At 39.7% G+C, this 16647-nt stretch overlaps 1 protein-coding gene across 2 annotated transcripts in view; it reads right to left on the bottom strand.

Annotated features, from left to right (window-relative positions):
* Nucleotides 1-16647, bottom strand: part of ATP6V1E1 (ATPase H+ transporting V1 subunit E1) — a 68502-nt gene that overhangs the window by 2886 nt on the left and 48969 nt on the right. The window contains exons 5-7 of one of the 2 annotated variants that reach the window (XM_070409294.1): nt 4753-4842; nt 3801-3869; nt 1621-1715 (exon numbers count right to left, since the gene is read on the bottom strand). In XM_070409294.1, the coding sequence (XP_070265395.1) occupies nt 1621-1715; nt 3801-3869; nt 4753-4842 (254 nt within the window). The remainder of the gene's footprint in view (nt 1-1620; nt 1716-3800; nt 3870-4752; nt 4843-16647) is intronic. The other variant, XM_070409295.1, reaches the window with a different exon arrangement.

Genomic DNA, 16647 nt, shown 5'->3' with positions numbered 1-16647 from the left:
TTGACCATTATGAACCAGTAGGTCAGGGTTTGATTTATGGTTGGAGCACATGCTCAGGTTGTGGGCTCGATCTCCAGTGTGGGGCATGCAGGAGGCAGCCAATCATGATTCTTTCTTATCACTGAAGTTTCTATCTCTCTTTCCCTCTATGAAATCAATAAAAATCTATACTGATAAAAGGGTAATATGCTAATTAGACCAGGAGACCTTCCGGGAGACCTTCCAGATATCCTTCCAGACAAAGCCATGGTGGCGGGGCCGAGGCAGAGGCGGTTAGGGGTGATCAGATCAGGAGGGGAGGGCAGTTGGGGGTGATCAGGCTGGTGGCGGGGGGGGGGGGGGGGGGGGGGCAGTTGAGGGCAAGCAGGCTGGCAGGCAGAGTGGTTAGGGGTGATCAGGCAGGCAGGCAGGTGAGCGGTTAGGAGTCAGCATTCCTGGATTGTGAGAAGGATGTCCACAGGGATCGGGCCTAAACCAGCAGTTGGACATCCCCTGAGGGGTCCCAGATTGGAGAGGGTGCAGGCCTGGCTGAGGGACACCCCCCTCATGCACAAATTTAATGCACCAGGCCACTAGTTTATCTATCTATCTATCTATCTATCTATCTATCTATCTATCTATCTATAAAAGCCTAAGCAACTGAATGACCGGTTGACCGGTTGCTATGACAAGCACTGACCACCAGGGGACAGACGCTCAATGCACGTGATAGAGCTCCTCCTGTCTGGATCGGGCCAAAACCAGCTATCTGACATCCCCTAAGGGGTCCCAGATACTGAGAGGGCGCAGGCCAGGCCGACGGACCCCACTGATGCAGGAATCCATGCACCTGGCCTCTAGTGTTTTAAATAAATAAATACTGCAAGGGGCCAATAAACATAAGCAGTAAGCTTGAATAAATTTAAAAAGCTTCTTAGGATTTAAGGTATGGGTGTTAATAAATGTCATTTACCAAGTGACTGCTACGTGCCAATTTGATTTTCTGAAATAGCACCAACTTTAATTCTAACAACCAGCAAATCAGAAGGGGGAGGATTTAGTCCTAGTTTACAAATTAACAGATAAAGAATCCTCAACTGAATGTTTCCTCGAGGCCCTATTCTGCTAATTACCAGGGGTACTGATAAGGCAAAGCTGTGTGTCAGATAAAAGATACCATTGTTAACCTTGTACCAAACTCCCCCTTAGAAAGTCCTGCCTCTAGCCTTTTATCATTTCATTCCTCAGTTTCTCAGCACTTAATAGGCATAAGGCAAAAGGTGTGGTTCTATTACATGGAGCCTTAGGGAATGAAATTCTTTTGCTATACCAAAATTTTACTTTTATCAAATATTTCTTAAATAAGCAGGCTATGACACAAAGGCTGGGTAAGGTTTTGCAAAATTTCTTTGGGAAATTTTAATGGACTGTGACCTTATTACTTCATCCTCCCTCCCAGTCATTGTCTACCTGGCTAATAAGGAAGAACCACAACAGAGTACTAATATAAAAAAAACAGCCACACTTCTATCCTTAAGGCAAAGAGTGCCTTGGAGAAAACTCCCTTTACAACAGGCCTAGTATAAAGGCCATTCTCCCAGTGAAAGAAAGCCAGATGTTAAACGCAGAAATACTCCTTACATCTCCTCAGGTAGGTAGACCTCCTGATCAATTTGGACATCAACATCTTTATTGGTGGCGATTTTGTACATAGGGATTGCTTTTTGCACTGCAGCCTGGAAAAGCAGAAAATGACAGGTTTTAGCAGAAACTTTTTTCCCCCAAAAAATAAAAATAAAAATCCACAAACAATACAAGCAGCTATATATTTCAGGTAAGAGAATAGATGATTTACTAATGGAATGTAAAACAGTACAGCCGCTATAGAAAACAGTGTGTTAATTCCTTAAATATTTAACATAGAGTTACTATATGATCCAACAATTTTACATCTGGGTACATCAAATAAGTAAAAGCAGAGATTCAAACAGATATTTGTACACCAATGTGCATAGCAGCACTATTCACAATAGCCAACAGCGAGAAACAACCCAAGTGTCTATTGACAGATGACCAGATAAACAAAATGTGGTGTGCACATACAATTCAGCCTTAAAAAGGAAGGGAATTCTGACTCATGCTACAATATAAGATGAACCTTGTCAAAGTGAACTAAGACACAGCAGGAAAAATACTATACGATTCTACTTATATGAGGTACCTACAATAGTTAAATTCACAGAGACAGAAAGCAAAATGGTGGTTGCTAGGGGCTGAGGATGAGGGGAATGGGGAGTTAGTGTTTAATGGGGACAGAGTTTCAGTTCGGGAAGATGAAAATGTTGTAAAGATGGATAGTGGTTACTATATGATCCAACAATTCTACATCTGGGTACATCCAAATAAATAAAAGATGGTTGCACAACAATTCATGTACTTACTGTAATTAAAGCAACTGTACATTTAAAATGGTTAGCTTTTTGTTATGTACTTTTTACCAATTTTATAAAGAAAGGAGCTCACTGGGGAAAAAAAGATGAAAATGAATTTTTAACTACTATACTGCAATTAGTGTGATAACACGTAATTAGTGGAAAGTCTTTTGAGCAATACTGTACACACTCTACAAATGTAAATGACATTTTCTTTGAAGGAACTTTAATATTTTAATATTTTTCTCTGACAATATTACCAGTTGAGCAAACTTATGCATATATTCTACTCTTCCCTGCTTCTCAAATCTAATGTAGCACCACTTTGGAGAAATATCATGACACTGGATGTTAACACTTTATTTAGTTTCAAGAAGAAATTTGCTTAACACCTAGCATTATCATTGTGTCATCTAGAAATGGCCAGTTGGCAGTTGGACCTGCTTCCATAGCAAGATTATCACCCTGGTGAATTTTGATGAGTTTTCCTCTCTGTTGTAGAAGTTCATAAACAAGGCTGTTAGCACAACATGGATCCAAGTTACTGACATGGTTTATAAACTAGAACCACAATTTATTAATTTATCATGGAGACTAAGGGGAATGAACACTATGTAATCTGGCTGGTACATTTTCTTCCCTAGGAGAAAAGTTATTTGGAGAGACAAATTATAGTAAGAATGAAAATATATCATGTATTATAAATATGATCGCTAAGGGACTAAGTGAAATCAAGCTATATTGAAGAATTTTAATCTGAAGAGCAATTTGATAGCACAGGATCATAGCTAGGGGAGTACATTCTATGACTTGTGGTTTACCAGCCACAGGCTCCTTCAGCACAGAGTGTCAACCTACTACTACAACCTAGGTACATGTCATGGGGCCAGCAGGTCACACCCTTCAGACCAGGGAACCTTCTCACTTGGAAAGGGCATGGAAGAGCACCTTAATATTTGCCCCGGGACTACAGCTATGTTTACACTGATGATCAACCTCTTTTCTGGCAGCCACCTTCTTTCTCTAGGTACAGGAATGTATTAGGTTAGAGCCAAGCCTTGCTGGTCTGAGAGCAGTTCGCCACTTTAAGATAGTGTTAACTATGTTTGCTCAATTCTACTAGGTGCTGCCTCTATTGTTGCATTTTCAGAAGATTACGGTATTCCGAAGTCTCCAGAAAGGGGGGAGGGTACTAATTCAAATGGCAACGTGACCTCTTTAAGAAATGAGAAGCTGAGGTCACTTAAATGAATATTTACATTATATTAAAACTCTAATCTCCATGGTTGAGCTGTCATATAAAGGTCAGACACACAGAAACTTAGGGGTGCATTTCATCCCTAAGTTTCTTATCTTTTAAAAAAAGAGGTCTCTTTCTCTAATCTTTACCTTTACCAGAGGGAAATCCTGTTTCCGGCAACAAACAATCATCCGGGGCTCCAATAACTGGTACAAACCCTATGACACAATCAGATGCAATTATTAAGGAATAAATAGAATGTTTTTATGATTCTTCCATCTAGTTTTGGAAAAAAGTTCCCTTGTAAATTTCCTTAAAAGACAGCGCATAATACAAGAACAAGGAAACACGATCTTGATATCACAAACCAAATAAATATACCCACTGCTCAGGTGGTAGAAACAAAATTTATATGGGAGTCTTATCTTACATCAGCTAAGTTGAAGACAAATATTATTGTAATTAGCATAAGTAAAATAAGGATTCACAGCCAAGGAGTATAGAGTTAAAATGTATACAGCCTTTGGTCTGAACCTCAATATCAAAAGCAAGTATTAGTGGTAAAATCAAATTAGGAAAACTAATTTAAGTTTTAAAAGTTAAAGCTGAAACCCAGCCAGCGTGGCTCAATGGCTGAGCGTCGACCTATGAACCAGGAGGTCACAGTTCGATTCCCGCTCAGGCACATGCCCCCATTGCGGGCTGGATCCCAATGTGGGGCATGCAGGAGGCAACCAATCATTAATACTCTCTCATTATTGATGTTTCTCTCTCTCTCTCCCTCTCCCTTCCTCTCTGAAATCAATAAAAATATATTTTCAAAAAAAGAAGTTAAAGCTGAAGGTTGCAAGCAAATCTGACCCTTGAGTTATGTAAAAAATTAGTAATATAAAAGAATGGTAAACCTGGAAGTCTTACTCAACCTGACAGACATTACTGTCTTCTCATGCAGTATACATTTCTCTATTAGAAAAGGAAAAGAGCAAAAGGAAAGAAGCTAAGATGAGAAAAAAAGAAAAAGAGAGCTGGCCTCTAATATATTTTGTCAATTTTTTAAGAACTATGGCTATCAACTATAATAGACCTGGTCTATAAGGGTACCTGGAGGACCAGTCCATCCAGCAGCACTTGGTATCTAGTTGTATCTTTCACCACCTTGCCGAGTCTCTGTTTTGCTTCATTTAGTAGGTCCTACAATGAGTGGAAAAGAAAAAAGTTATCTACACATCGTGAGGCTGATACTAGCTCATGTGCTTGCTTCAGTTTATTGCTGTGCTTCCATTCAACACATTCTCTGAGATATATGATAAACCAGATGCTGTCCTAAGTACATTGATACAAAGAAGCACGAAGCAACATCATGGCTCCCGGGGAGGTCACACTCTAGCTAACCTAGAATAGCTCAGATTATTCATCAGTTCAGAAACCAACACAACTGACTAACATGGAAAGAGTTATATGATACAGATTTGAAAAGCAAGCTATTAAGAGTTATACAAGATGATTCTATTTTTTATTTAAAGAAAAAAACAGGTAACATCTGGATGGAGATGTTACCAATAATGAGTTATCTGCAAAATTCCCTGCTTACCTCTAAGAGGCTAGATTATCAACGATTTTAATATTCTTTATGCTAGTTTGAAAGGTAAATTATGATCAATAATGTTATAAACCACTAATATCTTAGTGACACTCTGATTCTAAATTTAAACAACTTCCTTATTAGATTCTGGTTCTCCATGCAGCTTTTCCAAAGAGATATATGTAAATTATTACAGTTGGCGAGTTGGCGTGTCAGCTTACACATCAGTATTTTATGAATGTGCCAGGGCAAAACTGTCCACTTGAACCTAGCTGCCTTTATAGAGTCCGAAAATAACAGAATTCTGGACTTGGAAAGCAGGAAACCAAAAGTTATGATGTCAACCTCATAGTCATGTCTACTTGGGTGTGCCTAGTTTGAAGAGTTAGCAGGCATCCCTCAAAGACATTTCTATCTCATCACTCTTTAAACCACACTACTAGAAATTTCTACTTCAAGTTCAATGGATCAGAATTTAAATGTGTTTTTCATCTCCCTTAAAACACACGCACGCACGCGCGCGCGCGCACACACACCCACATTGTGAAATCTAGGGAAGTGATAAAGAGCCATCATTCATCCAATACATATTTTGTGTTAGGCATTATTCTTGTCATTTTAACTTAGGTTACCTAATTTAATTCTAAATAAGCTTCAGGTATGTTTTTTCCATTGTACAGAAAACTAGAGGCCCGAGGGTGTCCCTCAGCCCGGCCTGCGCCCTCTGGCAGTCCAGGAGCCCTTAGGGGATGTCCAACTGACCCATGGGGAGTGGGCCTAAGTCCGCAGACATCCTTAGCACTGCCGGGGAGGCGGGAGAGGCTCCTGCCACCGCGCTGCACTCGCCAGCTGTAAGTCTGGCTCAGGGCTTCTGGCTGAGCGGTGCTCCCCCTGTGGGAGCTCACTGACCACCAGGGGGCAGTTCCTGCATTGAGTGTCTGCCCCCTGGTGGTCAGTGTGCGTCACAGCAACCAGTAGTTCCACCCTTCAGTCGATTTGCATATTAGCCTTTCATTGTATGGGATGGAGTGAAACAGACATTCAAACTTCAAAGGGATTCCAAAGCTCTTAAACCTGGAAAGCCTCTGGGCAGGGAAGGAAAAAAGATAAACAGCAGAGAAAAATAACTAAAAGACTGCAACAGAGACCAAACTTGGTAGCAAAACACCTTGCCTGTTTCCTTTTCATTTTCACCCTGGTCTCTATTTTTCACCTTTCCTTTATCTTTTGTCAATATCTTTGTTCTAACGAACTGCTTGACAACTTCCTTTCATAATTTCTTATTCTATGGATAAAGCTAGAAATAAAATGTTTTAAAATAGCAAAATCATACCCTAGTCGGTTTGGTTCAATGGATAGAGCATCATCCTGTGGAATGAAGGGCCCTGGGTCAAAGGCACATGCCCGGGTTGTGGGTTCACTCCCCAGCAGGGGGCATGCAGGAGGCAGCCAATCAATGTTTCTCTCTCATCATTGATGTTTCTATCTTTCTCCCTCTCCCTTCTTCTCTGAAATCAATAAAAACATATATATAAAAAAATAAAATAGCAAAATCCATTTAAAGCATGTGTGTGCTTTTATGTACGTGTGACCTTATTTGTTCTATCATTACAGAGAGTGTTTCTTCACCCTGCCATGTCTTTTGTTTACTGTAGTTTGCTAAACTGTAAATAACTAGAAGGCAACAAGTTAGACTGCAAAGGGTTACAAAATGTCTTTAGAACTAAAATTATATAAATGTTTATTTCCACAAACTCCTCAATATAAATTAGAAAAATTAAAGCTCCAACTGTATACTGAATTCAAGTTCATGCTACAGAATACTTGGACTATACATCTGTTCTAACGGGACCAAAACACTGACAGTTCACATAGGTCAACCTCTTCAGTTCCTCAACTGCACACTCCTCAAGCCATTACAATCTAGCTTTCTACCTTCATCCAAATGAAACCACTCTGGTAAAAGTCAGAAATGACATCCTGAATTACCAAATCAAAAGATCACTGTGCTTTTTCCTACTTTGATTCCTTGAAGCATAAGATACTATATTAAATTACCATTGTGTTCAAGTTTTTTGTTTTGTTTTTTTTAAATCCTCACCTGAGGATTCTTCTAGTCCTATATAATAAAAGGGTAAAATGCAAATTGTCCCCTCGACCAGGAGTTCGGCCAGGGTGCGGGGCTGGCCCGCCAACGGCCCAGGGCCCCTCCCCCTGGCTGTGCACGAACTCGTGCATCAGGCCTCTAATGTGTACACACACACACACACACACACACACACACATTCAGAGAGGAAGGTAAATGGAGAGGAGAGACAGAAACATTAATGGTGAGAAAGAATCACTGATTGGCTGTCTCCTGCGCACCCACTACTGGGGATTGAACCGGCAACTGGGGCATGTGCCTTGACCGGGAACTGAACCATGACCTCCTGGGTCATAGGTCAATGTTCAACCACTAAGCCATGCAGGCTGAGCCTGTTTTTTCATTTTTTGTGGAACTTTCATGTTTTCTATAGTGGCTGTACCAATCTGCATTTCCACCAACAATGCATGAGAGTTCCCTTTTCTCCATATCCTCAACACTTGTTTGTTGATTTATTAATGATAGCTGTGAAGTGTTATTATGGTTTTAATTTGCATTTCTCTGCTATTAGTGACATCGGGCATCTTGTCCTATCTGTCTTCTTTGGAGAACTGTCTATTCAGGTCCTTGTGCCTCCTGCCCCCCCCACCTTTTGGCGGGTAAATATAAAATATTTGTTTTCTTTACAACTGTCTGTCTACTCTCTATGAGTCTGTCTCTATTTTGCATGGTAGTTGAGTGTGTTCATTAAATTCCACATGAGTGAAATCTTACAGTACTTGTCTTTCTTTGACTGCTCTATTCATTTTTTAATTGGACTCTTTCCTTCTGTATTTCTAACTTTCATCCATCTATTCAGTTGCCTAACTCAGTAACCCTTAAGTCATTCTTAATTCCTTTCCACTCACTCATCACAACCTGTAAGTCACCAAATCCTGTGTCCTCTATCTTTTTAGTATCTCTGGAATGAGGTTCTTGTCTTTTTTGTTGTGGCATTTCGACTTCTGACTTGAAAGTTAAGCCATAACCTTTTGGCTTCCACTCCCCAGTGTTGCCAGGTCTCTCTAACACAAATCTCAGACTACAACAGTAGTTTTCAATGAGGTTCCCAGACCAACATCAAGATTACTCTGAGCTGCTTATTTAAATACTGATTCCTGACAATAATATAAAAATCTCTGGGATATAAATATTAAGATCCTCCAAGGGATTTTTATGCCTATTAAAGTTTGAGAACTAGCCAAAGGATAAAGTCCATAATCTTCAACAGGCATTCAAGGCTCTGTTAATTGAACCCAAATGTCTGTCTTACCTCATCTCATACCACTACCCACTCTACTAGACTATTTCTATTTCCTGCATGTGTTGTCAAATTAAGGGCTGTGTTTTTTGTTCAACTTGCTCCATCCCATCTCCTAGCCACTGACTAATTTTTTAACGTTATGTTCAAAAGGCTGTATAGGCACATCTTGTTTTATTGTGCTTTACTTTATTGTACTTCATGTTGTAGTTTTTGTAAATTGAAGGCAAAACCTTCCACCAGCAAAAAGATTATGATTCACTTTATTCTGCTCTCGCTTTAAGGCAGTCTGGAATCAAACCCAAAATACCAGAGATCTGCCTGTATGTAAATATTTTCTCCTGTCTAGATCCAGATAGGCTGCAGACACTTATAGGGCCTAGCAAATACAAGACAAGCCTAAGTATATTCTGAAATTCAAATAGCTTACTGTCTCAAGGGAACCCAGCACAATTATGAAATGAAAACATAGGAGAGAAACTAAAAGATCAAGTTAGTACTGAAAAGAGAGAGAATGTTATTTGTGATGATTTCAGTGGTAAGCAGACAAATTCTCTGGTTACTTAGGGAAGACATGTGGTATGAACTAGAATTGCTGATTTCTGTTTCAAAATTATGAAATGTAACCCTCTTCCTCTAGCCCATCTCTTGAAGAAAATGATGGTTAACATTATTTTGAAAAACTATCTGAAGTTGAATCTTTTCCATTTATAAAAACATGTTCATTCCACAAAACTACCCTCCCTCAAAATTTGAAAATCACTGTGTATGATGGGAGATGTTAGTAAAATGTACTAATATAACAATTGTGTAAATATTCTGGAGAGAAGAAAAAAGTTGAGAAGCACTGGTATTGAAAAAGTAAAAAATTTATAAAAAAAAAGAAGAAAAACCCAGATTTTTCTTATATGTATTTTTTAAAATATATTTTATTGATTTTTCACAGAGAGGAAGGGAGAGGGATAGAGAGTAAGAAACATCGATGAGAGAGAAACATCGATCAGCTGCCTCCTGCACACCCCCTAATAGGGATGTGCCTGCAACCAAGGTACATGTCCTTGACCGGAATCGAACCTGGGATCCTTCAGTCTGCAGGCCTACGCTAAAATACAGTTAGGGCTATATGTATTTTTAAAAACACGACTTATATTCAACCTAGTAGGATGTTAAATTCCACAAAAGCAAGGACTTACTTTTATTATATCTCTAATACTTAGAGATTATCACTTATTATCACTTAGTAAGCATTCACACATCCTATAATAGTGGTTCTCAACCTTCCTAATGCCGCGACCCTTTAATACAGTTCCTCATGTTGTGGTGACCCCCAACCATAAAATTATTTTCGTTGCTACTTCATAACTAATTTTGCTACTGTTATGAATCGTAATGTAAATATCTGATATGCAGGTTGTATTTTCTTTTCTTTTTTTTATTGTTTTTTTGCTTACAGTATTACAAAGAGTATTACATATGTCTCCTTTTTTTCCCCGCCCTGGACAATCCCCTGGCCTCCCCTAACCCCCAGTGTCTTGTGTCCATTGGTTATGCTTATATGCATGCATACAAGTCCTTCAGTTGATCTCTTACCCCCCTCCCTCCTGCCCCCCAACCCTCCCTGGCCTTCGCGCTGCAGTTTGACAATCTGTTTGAGGCAGCTCTGCCTCTGTATCTATTATTGTTCAAAAGTTTATAATGGTCTCTATTATCCATGAATGAGTGAGATCATGTGGTATTTTTCCTTCATTGACTGACTTATTTCACTTAGCATAATGCTCTCCAGTTCCATCCATGCCATTGCAAATGGTAAGAGTTCCTTCTTTTTTACAGCAGAATAGTATTCCATCGTGTAGATGTACCACAGTTTTCTAATCCATTCATCTACTGATGGGCACTTAGGCTGTTTCCAGATCTTAGCTATGGTGAATTGTGCTGCTATGAACATATGGGTGCATATATCCTTTCTAATAGGTGTTCCTGTTTTCTTGGGATATATTCCTAGAAGTGGGATCACGGGGTCAAATGGGAGTTCCATTTTTAGTTTTTTGAGGAAACTCCATACTATCTTCCATAGTGGCTGCACCAGTCTGCATTCCCACCAGCAGTGCACGAGTGTTCCTTTTTCTCCACATCCTCTCCAGCACTTGTTGTTTGTTGATTTGTTGATGATAGCCATTCAGACAGGTGTGAGATGGTACCTCATTGTTGTTTTGATTTGCATTTCTCAGATGATTAGTGACTTTGAGCATGTTTTCATATGTCTCTTGGCTTTCTGAATGTCCTCTTTTGAAATGTGTCTACTGAGATCCTTTGCCCATTTTTTAATTGGATTGTTTATCTTCCTTTTGTTAAGTTGTATGAGTTCCCTATAAATGCTGGAGATTAAACCCTTATCGGTGATAACATTGGCAAATATGTTCTCCCATGCAGTGGGCTTTCTTGTTGTTTTGTTGATGGTTTCTTTTGCTGTGCAGAAGCTTTTTATTTTGATGTAGTCCCATTTGTTCATTTTCTCTTTAGTTTCCAATGCCCTAGGAGCTGTATCAGTGAAGAAATTGCTTCGGCATATGTCTGGGATTTTGTTGCCTTTGGATTCTTCTAGAATTTTTATGGTTTCCCGTTGTACATTTAAGTCCTTTATCCATTTTGAGTTTATTTTTGTGTATGGTGTAAGTTGGTGGTCTAGTTTCATTTTCTTGCATATATCTGTCCAATTTTCCCAACACCATTTATTGAAGAGACTACCTTGGCTCCATTGTATGTTCTTGCCTCCTTTGTCAAATATTAATTGAGCATATTGGTTCGGGTTGATTTCTGGGCTCTCTATTCTATTCCATTGATCTATATGCCTGTTCTTGTGCCAGTACCAGGCAGTTTTGAGAACAGTGGCTTTGTAGTACAGCTTGATATCCGGCATTGAGATCCCACCTAGTTTGTTCTTTCTCAGGATCGCTGCAGCTATTCGGGGTCTTTTTTTATTCCAGATGAATTTTTGGAGAGTTTGTTCTAGGTCTGTGAAATATGCCATTGGTATTTTAATGGGAAGTGCATTGAATTTATAGATTGCTTTGGGTAGTATGGACATTTTAATGATGTTGATTCTACCAATCCAATAACATGGTTTGTTCTTCCATCTGTTTATGTCTCCCTCTCTTTTTTCAAAGTCCTGTAGTTTTCTAAGTAGAGGTCTTTTACCTCTTTAGTTAAGTTAATTCCTAGGTAGCTTAATTTTTTTGGTGCGATGATAAATGGGATTGTTTTTTTAGTCTCTCTTTCTGAAAGTTCCCTATTGGTATATAGAAATGCCTCAGATTTCTTGGGATTAATTTTGTATCCTGCTACATTGCCATATTCATTTATTAAGTCTAATAGTTTTTTGATGGAGTATTTAGGGTTTTTTATGTATAATACCATGTCATCTGCATATAAGGACAGTTTTATTTCTTCTTTTCCAATTTGGATGCCTTTTATTTCTTCTTCTTGTCTAATTGCAATGGCTAATGTCGAACAGTAGTAGTGAGAGTGGGCATCCCTATCTTGTTCCTGTTCTTAGGGGAAATGGTGTTAGTTTTTGTCCATTGAGTATGATGTTGGCTGTGGGTTTGTCATATATGGCTTTTATTATGTTGAAGTATGATCCTTCTATTCACACCTTGCTGAGAGGTTTTATAAAAAATGCGTGTTGGATTTTGTCAAATGCTTTTTCTGCATCAATTGATATGACTATGTGGTTTTTTTCTTTCAATTTGTTTATGTGATGTATCACATTTATTGATTTGCAGATATTGTACCATCCTTGCATCCCTGGGATAAATCCTACTTGGTCATGGTGTATGATCTTTTTGATGTACTGCTGGATCCGATTTGCTAGAATTTTGTTGAGGATTTTGGCATCTATGTTCATGAGGGAAATTGGCCTGTAATTCTCTTTCATTGTGTTGTCTTTACCTGGTTTTGGTATTAGGGTGATGCTGGCTTCACAGAATGAGCTTGGAAGTGTTCCTTCCTCTTGAATTTTTTGTAGTAGTCTGAGGAGGATAGGTTTTGGTTCTTCCTTGAATGTTTGGTAAAACTCCCCTGTGAAGCCGTCTGGTCCTGGGCTTTTGTTTGCTGGAAGCTTTTTGATGACTGCTTCAATTTCTTCCATAGTTATTGGCCTATTGAGATTTTTAGATTCTTCCTGATTGAGTTTTGGAATGTTGTATTTTTCTAGGAATATGTCCATTTCCTCTAGGTTGTCTAGTTTGTTGGAGTAGAGTTGTCCATAGTATTTTTTAACAATCCTTTGTATTTCTGTAGGGTCTGTTGTTATTTCGCCTCTATCATTTCTGATTTTGTTTATTTGGATCCTCACTCTTTGCTTCTTGGTGAGCCTGGCTAGAGGTTCATCAATCTTGTTTATCCTTTCAAAGAACCAGATCTTGGTTTCATTGATTTTATGTAATGTTTTTTTGGTCTCTATGTCATTTATTTCTGCTCTAATCTTTATTATCTCCTTCCTACTGCTCACTCTGGGGTTTTCTTGTTGCTCGCTTTCTAGTTCTTTGAGTTGTAGAGTTAGATGATTTACTACCATTTTCTTCTTGTTTTTTTGAGATAGGCCTGTAGAGCTATAAACTTCCCTCTCAGTACTGCTTTCATTGTGTCCCATAGGTTTTGGATTGTTGTGTTTTCATTGTCATTAGTTTCCAGGATGTTTTTAATTTCTTCTTTGATCTCATTGGTAACCCAATCAATATTTTGTAACATGCTATTCAGCTTCCAAGTGTTTGAGTATTTTGGGTTGTTTTTATTGTAGTTTATTTCTTTTTTTTTTTTTAAATTAAATCTTTATTGTTCAGATTACATTTGTTCCTCTTTTTTTTTTTTTTAAATATATTTTATTGATTTTTTACAGAGAGGAAGGGAAAGAGATAGAGAGTTAGAAACATCGATGAGAGAGAAACATCGATCAGCTGCCTCCTGCACACCCCCCACTGGGGATGTGCCCGCAACCCAGGTACATGCCCTTGACCGGAATCGAACCTGGGACCTTTCAGTCCGCAGGCCGACGCTCTATCCACTGAGCCAAACCGGTTTCGGCACATTTGTTCCTCTTTTTTCCACCGCCCTATAACTCCCCTCCTTCCAGTTCCCGCCCCACCCTCCGCACTCATTCCCCACCCACTGTCCTCATCCATAGGTGCACGATTTTTGTCCAGTCTCTTCCCGCATCTCCCATTCCCCTATCCCCCCAAGAATAGTCAGTCCATTCCCTTTCTATGTCCCTGATTCATTATAATCACCAGTTCATTCTGTACATCAGATTATTTATTCACTTGATTCTTAGATTCACTTGTTGATAGATGCATGTTTGTTGTTCACAATTTGTATCTTTACCTTTTTCCTCTTCCTCTTCTTAAAGGATACCTTTCAGTATTTCGTATAATACTGGTTTAGTGGTGATGAACTCCTTTAGCTTTTCCTTATCTGTGAAGCTCTTTATCTGACCTTCAATTCTGAATGATAGCTTTGCTGGATAAAGTAATCTTGGTTGTAGGTTCTTGGTATTCAGCACTTTGAATATTTCTTGGCACTCTCTTCTGGCCTGCAAAGTTTCTGTTGAGAAATCAGCTGACAGTCGTATGGGTATTCCCTTGTAGGTAATTGAGTCTCTTTCTCTTGCTGCTTTTAAGATTCTCTCTTTGTCTTTTGCTCTTGGCATTTTAATGGTGATGTGTCTTGGTGTGGTCCTCTTTGGATTCCTTTTGTTTGGGGTTCTCTGCGCTTCTTGGACCTGTAAGTCCATTTCTTTCACCAGGTGGGGGAAGTTTTCTGCCATTATTTCTTCAAATAGGTTTTCAATATCTTGCTGTCTCTCATCTTCTGGCACCCCTATAATTCTGATGTTTGTACGATTGAAGCTGTCCCAGAGGCTCCTTACACTATCTTCACACTTTCGGATTCTTTTTTCATTTTGCTTTTCCAGTTGGGTGTTTTTTGCTTCTTTGTATTTCAAATCTTTGGTTTGATTCTTGTGCTCCTCTGGTCTGCTATTGGGTATAATATTCTTTATTTCAGTCCGTGTATGCTTACTTTCTAGTTTCTTTATCATAGCATCGAGGGTCTCATTAGTTTTCGTGAGGCTCTGCTCAAGTTTATTGCGAGCCCTCAAAATTGCGATTTTTAGCTCCATATCCTCCATTTCTGTCATGCTTTTTTGTCTCCGCATCTTTTATGCTTTCTTGGTGCACCCCCTTGTGGTCTTTGTGCTCAGTCTTGTTCTAGTTAAGCCTTAATTGTTGTAGTTAATACTAGAGGGATTTAACCACCAGGCCGACTGGCTGTGAGAATCAGCTGTGGGAAAACTTCTGTCCTCTGGGGAGGTGCTAATCTAGCCTTTGCCTGAGGCGGTCCGGCAAATGGCTCTGCGCAGGGCTTGGGCGGGGCGGGCTCAACAGGGCGGGGGGGGGGGGGGAGCAGCTATGGCTGCTCTCAGTCCGTTCCCAGAGGCTCTGCCTCTCTGTCCCAGCAACCGCTGCAAACCTCGGAGGGACCCCTTCTCCCGTCTGAGTCTGGGTCCCTAGAGACTCGCCCGGATCTGTAGCCCAGAGTCTGAGACTCCCTCCTGATTGAAAACGACAACCGCGCCCTCAGCCACCAGCCCGCTTTGCGTGCGCACCACCGTACCTTTAAATTTTCCACACTGCGCCTCCTCTGAGCCTCGGAATGCTGTTGTTTTTCCTTCTAGTTGAAGAGTCTCTCCTCAGCCAGCCTTCCTGTGGTTCTGGTTGATTTCCGTTCCGTCTTTTAGTTGTATTTTTGAAGTGGTTGTTTGCGGCAGCAGTCTCCGGTGTTTACCTATGCCGCCATCTTCGATTCTCCTGTAGTTTATTTCTAATATTATGCCATTGTGGTCTGAGAAGATGCTTGGTATGATTTCAATCTTCTTGAATTTGGGGAGACTTTGTTTGTGACCCAATATGTGGTCTATTTTTGAAAATGTCCCATGAGCACTTGAGAAGAACGTATATTCCGTGGCTTTGGGGTGAAATGTTCTGAAGATGTCAGTTAAGTCCATCTGATCTAGTGAGTCATTTAGGATTGCTATTTCTTTGCCGATTTTTTTGTCTAGAGGATTTATGCAGTGATGTCAGTGGTGTATTAAAGTCCCTTACTACGATTGTATTGTTGTCGATCTCTCCCTTGATATCTTCCAGGAGTTTTTTTATGTATTTGGGTGCTCCTGCATTGGGTGCATATATGTTTATCAGGGTTATATCCTCTTGTTGTATTGATCCCTTTAGTATTATGAAGTGGCCTTCCTTATCTCTTGTTATTGGCCTTCACTTTGAGGTCTATTTTGTCCAATATAAGTGTTGCTACCCCAGCTTTTTTTTCATTTCCATTTGCCTGAAAGGTATTTTTCCATCCCATCACTTTCAGTCTGTGCGAGTCCCTTATTCTGAGGTGGGTGCCTTGTAGACAGCAAATATATGGGTCATGGTTTTTTATCCATTGAGCCACTCGATGTCTTTTGGTTGGAGCATTTAGTCCATTTACATTTAAAGTTATTATTGAAAGGTACTTGTTTGTAGCCATTTCTACTTTTTGTGCCTGTTTTCTTTCTTAGCTTTTTATTTCTTCTTTTTACACCAGTCCCTTTAGCATTTCTTGCATGGCTGGCTTGGTGGTGATAAACTCCCTTAGTCTTTTTTTGTCTGTGAAGCTTATTTCCCGTTCAATTTTGAATGATAGCCTTGCTGGATAGAGTATTCTTGGATTCAGTCCTTTGCTTTGCATCACTTTGTAAATTTCCGTCCATTCTTTTCTGGCCTGATGTGTTTCTGTTGAGAAATCATTTGATAATCTAATGGGAGATCCCTTGTATGTAACTTTCTGTCTGTCTCTTGCAGCCTTTAAGATTCTCTCTTTGTCCTGAACATTTGCCATGGTAATTATGATGTGTCTTGGTGTGGGTCTTTTCGGGTTCACCTTGCTTGGGACTCTCTGTGCTTGTGTGACTTTTTTATTCCCCACCTCAGGGAA

This window comes from Myotis yumanensis, unplaced genomic scaffold (genome assembly GCF_028538775.1).
Source record: "Myotis yumanensis isolate MYYU_CA2020_CCGP unplaced genomic scaffold, mMyoYum1.0.hap1 SCAF_3, whole genome shotgun sequence".
NCBI classification, from domain to species: domain Eukaryota; kingdom Metazoa; phylum Chordata; class Mammalia; order Chiroptera; family Vespertilionidae; genus Myotis; species Myotis yumanensis.
Note: the sequence above shows the minus strand (reverse complement) of the source record. Positions and strands in the feature narration are given on the sequence as shown.